This window comes from Pempheris klunzingeri, chromosome 15 (assembly GCF_042242105.1).
Source record: "Pempheris klunzingeri isolate RE-2024b chromosome 15, fPemKlu1.hap1, whole genome shotgun sequence".
Lineage (NCBI taxonomy): Eukaryota > Metazoa > Chordata > Actinopteri > Acropomatiformes > Pempheridae > Pempheris > Pempheris klunzingeri.
Genome location: NC_092026.1, coordinates 20152437 through 20163001, shown reverse-complemented (window position 1 = coordinate 20163001; position 10565 = coordinate 20152437). Strand labels below are relative to the sequence as shown.

The window sequence follows — 10565 nt, the reverse complement described above, 5'->3', positions numbered from 1 at the left end:
GGTGGTGATTAATCTGACTTGTTAATGTGGGATTTTGTCTTATATTATAATGTATTAATGTTAGTAAATGAGGCAGGTTTAGGACAAGTGAGTACATCAACAATTGTTCACAGTAAAATAACAGAATACACGGAACAACAGGCTGTCACAGCGTTTTTTGGCAATTTGGCGTTTTGCTCAGACGTCTGTTGATCCATCTGTTCGTCTGCACATCCAGCATGTTTCACAAAACTGGATCACCGAGGACAACTTCCCAACGTTACCCATCCCCAGCGTTAGTTCAGCCAGTTTTAGTAATTCTGCCTCATAAGAAGAAATCTAGACAAATACTCGCAAGAATACCATCAGATTTGACAGAGATATTCATGATCCTCAGAGGAGTAATCTGTTTGTGTTGCACCTCTAGCGGCCACAGGAGCCAACGGAGGAAGGGATTCTTACCTCTATTCGTAGTCTTTCTTTTTTCTTTAATTGCTCTCTAAGGCATTAGGATACATGTGCGGCCTGCATGACTTTTGGCTATGGTTGCTATAGCGATGTAACAAGCTGATAGATACTCTACATGTCTGTGTCATCTGTAATTTCCTTATTTCCTGTAGTTGGAGATGTTTGCAGCACCAGTATGAGCTGCTCTTCGCTTTTGAATGACTCATCTCGCAGTGTATTTGCTGTAATTGTTGTTTTTATGAGGTAGCGGCTAAACATTTAGACCAAGCGATGAATTCAGATTGTTGTTTTGGCCAAAGTTTCTCTGTCTGGGAGCGCAAGTTCCAGCCAAACTTCCACAGCCATTAGATAAAAACACTGTTTAGATTAAGCTTATTGCCAGTCTAAAAATATATGGTCTGTCACTCCACTTAAATCGGCTTCTCCACGTGAATCCGCTGCAACTCCACAGTATCTAGAGTAAGTGTTTGCCCATGTCGCGTGGCATTCAGAGGACGGACTCTCTCTTTTGCAGAGATATGTTGTTGAGAATCAGAAATACTTTATTTATCTCTGGGTGGTAACTTACAGTTGCATTACAGGGGCATTACAGTTGAGAAACACAAGAGAAATATAGGAATATAATAGACTAGAATAGCTGTATGTACAGAGTATATACAATAAATAGAAATAAAATATAAATATAAAATGCTGATTATTGCACAGATGACTTATTGAACACAGAATGTTGCACATTCAGATTATTAGTCAGCATGAAGCATGACTGCCTTTGTACATAAGGTGTTCAGTCCTCTGCTATTAGGGAAGAGAAAAGCTTATGATGATGCATCAGGAAGAGGCTGTTAGTCATTTGAGTTCTGTGGTTTGGGGCTGGCATGTTGTTGAGGTTTTTCCTCACGACTGCTGGGATCTAAAATCTCCTCCCGTCTGGTAAAACTTAGTGGGTTTATTGGTACGGGATGAGGGGCGCTTCCTCCTGAGACAAAGTATGAATGAAAGACAAAGAGCGCGCAAGGAATATGACAAACTCACAGAAATCCCACAGACGCACAGTATTTGGCTTGAAGGGAAGTGGGTTTTAAACACAATGGCGCTGATGGAGCAGAAAAACCACATTAAGTTAAATCAGGACCCCGTAAGACAGCGATGGCAGCTAACGTCCTCCTCCATTTCCCACAGAGGGCCAATCAAAGCCGGCGAGCTTCCCCCGCCCTTTATCAATTAACCACCATATGACAGTCCGACATCCGTCATGCCAACACTTTTATTTTGGCGAATTCTTCGGCAGCGTGGAGAACAGAGTGGCAGAGGCCGGCATAAGGTCAGGTTTCCACGGCAACTGTCAACCTCCAATCCCCCTCCAGCTGAACACCCTCTTTCATCGCCATGGCAGCGGAGAGGCCCTGTTTCCCAGGGGACGAGGGGAGTGCGGGAGGGAATGTGAGACGGAGAGAGGGAGGGAGAGGGCAAACAAGTTTTGTGAAAACACAGTAATCCAATATGGCCGCCATTGTGTCCGAGCTAACGGCGGCTAAAGCTGGCTTCTCGGTGAGAGGAGGTACAGTCGTGTGATGATTAACCTCGGCTGAGACCTGGAAGTTGTGATCTAAGAACTCAGAGCTGAAAGTGAAGCCTCGGTTTAGTGGGTTAATGTTCGTTTGTGTCACTCGGCGGGTAGATCACAGCGCTGAGCGTGCCGGGGTGAGAGGTTCGATTCCCACAGGAACCAACAACCACATCAGTAGACTCTTAATTTAAACTTAAACGCCCTGAAACCTGATACTGATGCTGATGGTCTTTGAGGGACTATTTTTTTGTGTGCCGCTGTTTTAAGTTTCACACCTGAGCATTCTCATTTTTATTTTATGCGTTATTTTTGACTGGCTGGAAACATTTAGATCATCAGAACTTTAAATTTAAACCAGAACTGAAACAGTTTTTAAAGGAAAAATGCCAAACTTTTGCTTCTTCCTGCTCCTCCAATGTGAAATTTTTCTGCTTTTCTCTTATTATTATAAACTGAATATATTTGGGTGTTTGAGTTGGTGCCCAGACAGAACAAGCAATGCTAAGATGCCTCCTTGTACTCTGTCAAGTTGTGATGTGCAATTGTTAATTACTTTTTGTTTGCATTTTGCAGACAAAAACTAATAGTCGGACTGAGAAAACAATGGACAAATCAGTCAATAATAAAGATAAGCATTAATTTCAACCCAAATTTAAGTGCATACTAAAGAAATGAAGGTTATGTGGGGAAACTATGGCGTACAATTAAGGTTATGGTAGAAAAGCACCTCTAAATAATCAAAGATCAATGAGAAGGGGCCTTTGTCAATTCAATAGTGGATGACCTGACATGACTGGACAATATCTGGTAGAATGTCAGCATCAGCAAAGAAACTAATACAATTTGTGAAATTTGTATAGTTTTAATTAAATAAACAATATTTTGTCATAGAAAATAATACTTACAGTGAGAGTTGGGTTACACTGAAGAAGTGAGATTTAATTTGATGTGTATCAGCTGCCTGGATTACTGGTGATGAGAATTTTTTTTTTGTTTTTTTTGCAAAGCTGTTCTTGTGTAACAACACTTGTTTGCAGATTAAGAACCTGTTTTAACAAGAGAGGCTGCAGCAGCAAAACCCGTCAGTGTGTCGAAGTACGAGTGAAGTTTAGAGTGTTTTTTTTTGAATTACTTAAGAATTAAACATTTGATTTACAAGAGCAGAATCGTTATTTCTTCTGTTAAATGTTTTAAACGACTACATTACATGTCTGATATGAAGGCGGTGTTAACATACAATGTTCATTGTGCAGATTATACTAAGCCCATGATGCATCACATAAACAGGAAGTTCAGAATAGACTCAGGAGAGCTTTTGAAGTGCGTCCATCTAAATGTTAAGATGTGATAGCTGTTAGAAGCACGAGGCAGGAAGTTCACCAAGAATTACTTGAAAAATGAAGAAATACAGATGAATCCTCCTCCGTATTTCTACTCCATCACTTATGTACAATAATGACCGATGAGTACATTCACAGTCACTCAGAATGAGTCAGGAGTGAAGACTGGATGTGGACAGCTGTTTGCGATGCACCGCAGAAACTGATCGCTCTCCATCGCTCTCTCTCTCTCTCTCTCTCTCTCTTTCAGATCACAGCCACCTCAGCTGTCCCCTGCTGCGACTCTCCTACCCACCTTCCTCTCTCCCACCCCTCTTCCTCCTCTCCGTAGCCTCCCCCGCTCTCCCAAATCCCTTCTCCCACTTCCTCCTCATCGGCCTCCAAGATAGATTCCCTCAGGAGTAAGGTTGACCTGCTCAAGCTGCCCCTGGCCCTCTCCACCAAGTCCATCTCAGAGCGCAAGAGCCAGCTGGGAGGAGTCGGCGAGCAGCGCGGCACGGGGGGAGGAGGAGGAGGCGGGGCTCGTAAAGCCCGCTCACCGCCGACCCGAGACATGGACAACGAGTCGCAGTACTCGGGCTACTCTTACAAGTCCTCCCACTCCCGAAGCTCCCGCAAGCACAGGTATGTATAACCCACAGATGACATATGTTTAACACCATCCCTCTTTTAAACACTTAATTTATTCCATTCCATTACTTTGTGTACCTACCAGACATTTCGAATTCAAAATATGTAAAAATGCTGCTCGGGTTTAAAACAAAAAACAAAAAACAGAATTATCCTTTAATGGCTTAAGACAATTATCCTACTTCCTGTAGATTTTGGAGATGTGTGGCGTTCACAGGACAGCAACAGAGTTTGGGCTGTAACTGTTTGTTCACGTCAATGTGGACGAAGAGGAAATATACTAAAGCTGGTTTATATGAACTATAGCACACCTTGAACATGCTACATCAGCGTACGTTTCATACGTAAAAGGGTTTTGCTTTGCGTGTGTCTTCCAGGGACCGGAGGGATCGTCACCGTTCTAAGAGTCGAGACAGCAGCAGTCGCGGAGACAAATCGGTCACCATCCAGACTCCCGGTGAGCCACTGCTGGATGCAGAGTCGACCCGTGGAGATGACAGGGTCAGTCACACTGCTTTCTAAACACAGATTAATCTACCACTCACTAATGACCTTCACTTGAGGCCTTTGGTGACCGTTGCCCCAAAAGCGCTCATTTCTTTATAAATAATTTTGGTACCAACTAGAAACTATAATTTACAGGTCCTTTGGTCCTATCAGAAATATTGTTTGTGATGTTTTGCTGCCACGCAGGAACTGTCTTTACCAGGGTTACAGCTTTCAGTCACGTTCCTTTTATAGCACTGATGAATGTTTAACCAAGGTTAAACACACAGCTTGGTCACCTGAAATAGGAGTCGGCCTGTAAATAGCAGCCTGGTCTCTGTTTTTCCAGCTTTCTCAGGTCTCAGACTGGGACTGTGACCTTACTGCCATTTCTGTTCTTATTAAAATTACATTCCTATGAAGTCTCAGGTGTGTTTTCAAGGAGCTGTCTTTTCAGTCAGTTGGAGAAATCTTACAACCTTAAAGACATTTTACGTGACGTTTAATTCATGAGTTCATTATATAGACAATATATATATATATATAGGCAATAGCAGTTTATTTAGCAATAGTAGTTTATATTTATATGTTTTTATATTTTATTCTATACTCTTCTTTTTTTTACTCTTTGGCATTCAGTGTGGATGGCAAAGTAAGATTTTCATTGTACAGGGAAACCCGTTTCTGCACTGTACACATGACAATAAACGCTTGAATCTTGAATCTAGACTGAGGATGTTTGTTCCTGGATGAAGTGAAGACACGTCTTTTGAATAGTTTGTATTTAAGCTGAAGGACACAAAGAGGTTGAGTCCTTCCATAACGTCATACAACATTTGAACTTTTCTTGCATTATGACAGCGTTTAGAGCCTGAATTTCCTTTCAGAAAGAAAAGATTAGAATGTCAGAAATGATGAGTCTGTATTTTCCTCCTAAACACACCTTTCATGTGACCATCTTGGGTTTCTGCCTTCATACAGAATAGATTCTCATTAGCTGTTTGCTACAAAAGAGGGAATAACATCTGGTTACTAATTTTATTCAATTATCTATTAAAAAATATATCTCGGTAGATAAGATTAGCTTGTATTTCTACATTGTCATTTCATACATTTTAAATTAAAGCTATTGAGTCCTCAAATTCAACATTTCGCTCCATTTTAAGGTTTTCTAGACTGGAGATTCACCCTAAACATACGTGAATAATCAGTCAAGGCACATTTATTTATTGGCAGCATTCAGGTGCAAAGCACCTCAATGTGCTTTACAGGAACATAAAAATACATTAAAAAAGAAAACCACAGATGAACATTAAATTTGCACGTAAAAGACGATGAAAAGGCGAAAACAATCAAATAAATAGTTACAGTTTAGAAGGAAGTTGTATATCTAACAGTAAACAGTAACGCTTTAGCCCTGATTTAAATGAGCTCACTCCTCAGGTCTTCAGGAAACTTCACATAGACACTAAAAACCGCTTCTCCTTTCTTGGTTTTGATCCCTGGAGTAGAGCTGCCTCTGGCCCCAGACCATTTAGTGGCTTATAAACGAGTAATAGGATTTTAAAATCTATCCGCTGACACAGAGGAGGCCCGTGCAGAGATTTATGGATCACATCTTTCTCTTTTTCTGACAGGATGATAACTGGGGCGAAACCACCACCGTCGTCACCGGCACGTCAGAACACAGCATCTCCAACGAGGACCTGACCCGCGTCACCAAAGAATTGGAGGAATCAACCCCGCTGGAGTGCAAGCGCTTCATTGGCCCGGCTCTGGGAGGCTGCCTGAGCTTCTTCGCCCTGGTCACGCCTTTAGCCTTCCTCATCCTCCCGCAGGTGCTGTGGCGTGACGCCCTCGAGCCCTGCGGGACGCCCTGCGAAGGCCTCTACGTCTCTCTTGCCTTCAAGCTCCTTGTCTTGCTCATCTCTTCCTGGGCGCTCTTCCTCCGGCCTCCTCGCGCCACACTCCCGCGCTTCTTCGTCTTCCGCTGCCTGCTGATGGTGCTGGTGTTCCTGTTCGTGGCGTCGTACTGGCTGTTCTACGGCGTGCGGGTGCTGGAGCCCAGGGAGAGGGACTACAGGGGGATCGTGGAGTACGCTGCCTCGCTGGTGGACGCCCTGCTCTTCATACAGTACCTGGCTCTGGTGCTGCTGGAGGTCCGACACCTGCAGCCGGCCTTTTGCCTCAAGGTGGTCCGGAGCACGGACGGAGCCAGCAAGTTCTACAACGTGGGCCACCTCAGGTTAGTGAGACCGGCTGTGGAAGATGTTTGCTACAGAAGTCGTGATACTTTTGGCACTGAACAAAAGTGGAGTTAATTAAAAACTGTGAAATATCCTTTTTGGACTGAATAAGGTCGGGCTACACCCTTTAAAAGTAAACTTTGACATCAAAGCTGGGTCATAGTATTGTTTACAGCTAAGATGGCTTACGTTCTGGTCTGAACCAACAGGCTACAATCCTGTGTAACAAAGTTTTCAATGCTCCAAAGTCCATTTGCAAGCTTCTCTGAACTTTTAACTAAACTCATGGTCTTCCTCAGTTCATTTAGCTTCGATTAGCTGCTGGGGCCCACATCAACTCTCTGCTCCTCCTGTTCTCAGTGCGATGCGTATAGTTTTTCAATGCTGGCATAGCACTTGGCCCCAGTTTTGCTGTCAACACAAAAATATAAAAATATGCAAAATATAAGTAAAGAGAACTTGAGTGTTAGCACCCTAGAGTCAGGGCCTCCCTCGCTTTAAGGCTCTTATTCCATCAATTGATTATTTGCCTCAGAAGTGCATATTCCCAAATACGTCTAAGATTAAAGTAGGAAAAATCAGTAGCTTTGGGTGCCTGGAGCAGAAGCCTTAATACAGTAAATAATAGTTTGAGGTGTAATATTATAGATCCAGATGTGTTTTGGGGTTTGTTTGTTTGTTTTGACTTCTTTTTACTGGCGGGTACAACAACTGGACAGAAGATGACCTCATTTAAATTGACCTATTTGATTACTTATTGGCTGTCATGACGATGTGATGTGTGCGTACACTTCAGGGTCTATTCTTGTGTCATCAGCAGCTGATGTTAGACGTGTGTTTACTGTGGCATTGACGATTGACACGCTGTGTTTTAGTATCCAGCGGGCAGCTGTCTGGGTGTTGGACCGTTATTACAATGACTTCTCCGTCTACAACCCTGCCCTGCTCAACTTGCCCAAGTCCATCCTGTCCAAGAAGATGACCGGCTTCAAGGTTTACTCCCTGGACGGTAAGTTCTGCCTCATCCAGGCTCTGATGCCTGTTTTCTAATCCACAACCCGTCTCATTTTTTTCCAGCTGTCATTGTCATTTGTTGCTGTACATCAGAACAATTCAGTAATGTAAACTGAGGTTAAACCTAAAGATCATTCGCAGCTATTTTCTTAACTCAGATCCACATGAGAGTAATTTTACACCCCTCAAACAAGTCTACCTTACTGTGAGATTTCACTCTTGCTCTCACTTGAAGATGATGATCGACTAAATACCTGAAATGCAATCTGATAATTCCTCCCTCTGCATGTGTTGTCTTGTAGAAAACCCCACAAATAACTCCACAGGCCAGTCCCGGGCCATGATAGCAGCCGCAGCCCGCAGGAGAGACAACTCCCACAACGAGTTCTACTACGAGGAGGCCGAGATGGAGCGCAGGATCCGCAAACGCAAGGCCAGGTCAGACACATGTTCCTTATGTACAAACACCTGATACGATCTGACCCATAGGGATTTATTGTGAGGTGTTTTTAGTGGAGCATTATACACAATAAAAATGACACTCTGAGACAACATGTCGCCTGGAGAGATGAAAACGTGGGACAAAAATGGTAATTTTAGGCTGAACGCTCGCTAGAAGAGGTTTTCTCTGAACAATAGACTGCATCTAAGAAGTGGGCGTGGCTACGGTGGTTTGCATGCTGCTATTTTTAAGCTCCAAGTTTGGCATTTTGGTTGTTGCCATCTTGTTTTTTTTTTTTGGAGCCAGAAGTGAAGTTCATTCTGCAAGCACCTGCTGCTGGTCGGTCAGGTTTAGACAGGATCTGTCTCTGATTGGTTAATCACAGAAAATAATCAGCAACAAAAACAATCATTAGATGCAGCCCGATTTGCCAGTACATGAAAAAATTATGTAAGTTTTGTTTAAATCTTTCACTCGCCCTGGCCTTATACATAAATTAAGCTTTTGTCCCTTTGGTTCCCAGTGTAAACAAGGAATTGGCAGCAAATGAGAGAGAAAGAGAGTAGGCAAGGGAGAAAGGTCACACCCGCAGATTAAACTCATATAGCAGCCGACTGATACTGATTTTGTTGGCCAATATTAGCTTAGCACATATATACTGGTGTTGGCTGATAAGTAGCAAAATAGTACAAGTGGTACAAAACTTCATTTGCAGTAATTTGTGTCATTGTTATGCAATTTGTTACCGGAGAACGCTGACAGGTTCATTTTCAACTATCAATTAATTTAAGGGATCTTTTAAACATGTTTTTATGTTATAAAATAGCATTAATAAAATTGTATGTTATAATGTGTTTGTTTTTTTTAACTGTCTGGGCTTCACCCTGTAAAGCTCAGGTAGTGAGCCCTCATGTTGTGGTGACAATCAATATCATGCATGTCAGTAAGGTTGTTTTGGTTGTATTCTGGCAATGTCAGAGTAAAAGAACTGAATAAACATTTCTTGTAATGTTTAGATGTCCGTCAGATCCGAGCCAACACATGTTCTTGTTTATCCTGGGCCTTCCAAACTCACCCATTCATGATTAAACAAAGCATTTGACTGTCAAGACTTTCAGATCCCACAGCAACCAATAAAACATTTGTATTTGAGCAGAGAAACACACAAGCAACAGTGTCTATAATAAGGCCTCCTCTCTTACTTTAGGTTGGTTGTAGCGGTGGAAGAGGCCTTCACACACATCAAGCGCCTCCACGAGGACGAGGTCGCCTCGTCGCCCAAACACCCGAGGGAGGTGATGGACCCTCGAGAGGCGGCTCAAGCCATCTTCGCCCCGATGGCCCGAGCCATGCAGAAATACCTGAGGACGACCCGGCAGCAGGCCTTCCACAGCATGGAGAGCATCCTCACACACCTGCAGTTCTGCATCACGCACAACATGACGCCCAAGGTGCAAGATTAAGAAAACCCGATCTCACATCCGACTTTTATTCAAATAAGTAGCCCAAGTTTCTTAAAGGGTTGGGGCTCCTTTATTTGAGTTTGGAAATCTTTAGAACAGCTCTGACACAAGACAAAAAACACAAACTGTGTCACAAAATCAAAACTAAACAGAAATGCTGTCATATAATCATGTAATTACATTTTTAATACAATCAGGTAAAAACAAAAATGTCCAAAACCATAAAAACAACAAAAATTAGAACTTAACGAGAAAAACACATTAAAAAGAATCCAAGGAACAAAGCGCAGAGCTGTTGACACATTTTTGTTGAATGTATTTGTGTATATTGTTGTAGTTAAACACAGCAGCACAAACACTTTACTATTAAACATATTTTCCAGTGCTTCCATGATGATTAACGTCCACATTCTCCCTGCCAGGCTTTCCTGGAGCGATACCTCTCCCCAGGCCCCACCATGCAGTACCAGCAGCAGAACGGCAGGGGGCGCCAGTGGACTCTAGTTAGCGAGGAGCCGGTGACCTCAGCCCTGCGTCAGGGCCTGGTCTTCTCCCTGCGACGCCTGGACTTCTCCCTGGTGGTCACGGTGACGCCGCTCCCCTTCCTGCGTCTCGGGGAGGAGTTCATCGACCCAAAGAGCCACAAGTTCGTCATGAGGCTGCAGTCGGAGACCTCGGTGTGAAGGCGGGCTCCCGCGCTGCCCTCTCTGTGTGCTCGCTCCTGCTGCATCTCTCTTGTTGTGGGACATGTGGAGGCCATGTGGATCCGCTCCCATCCAATCATTTCCTCCTGTCTGTGACAAAGACACCGTTTGAGGAGAGGTGTGTCTGAATCCTCCCTCCCGTGTTCTGACCATTGCAGACGCTCTGATATCAAACTGATCAGCTCAACGATTGTCCAAACCTGGAGTTAAACAGATGCCTTGACTT

At 43.4% G+C, this 10565-nt stretch overlaps 1 protein-coding gene across 1 annotated transcript; it reads left to right on the top strand.

The window, feature by feature from the left end:
• Positions 1 to 3687: 3687 nt before the first annotated feature.
• LOC139214349 (vang-like protein 2) lies at positions 3688 to 10399 on the top strand. Its single transcript, XM_070845182.1, has 7 exons — positions 3688 to 3978; positions 4362 to 4485; positions 6108 to 6715; positions 7592 to 7725; positions 8033 to 8168; positions 9380 to 9623; positions 10058 to 10399. The coding sequence occupies exons 1-7, from the start codon at positions 3908 to 3910 to the stop codon at positions 10316 to 10318; spliced, it is 1578 nt and encodes a 525-aa protein (XP_070701283.1). The 5' UTR covers positions 3688 to 3907; the 3' UTR covers positions 10319 to 10399.
• The last annotated feature ends 166 nt before the right edge of the window (positions 10400 to 10565 follow it).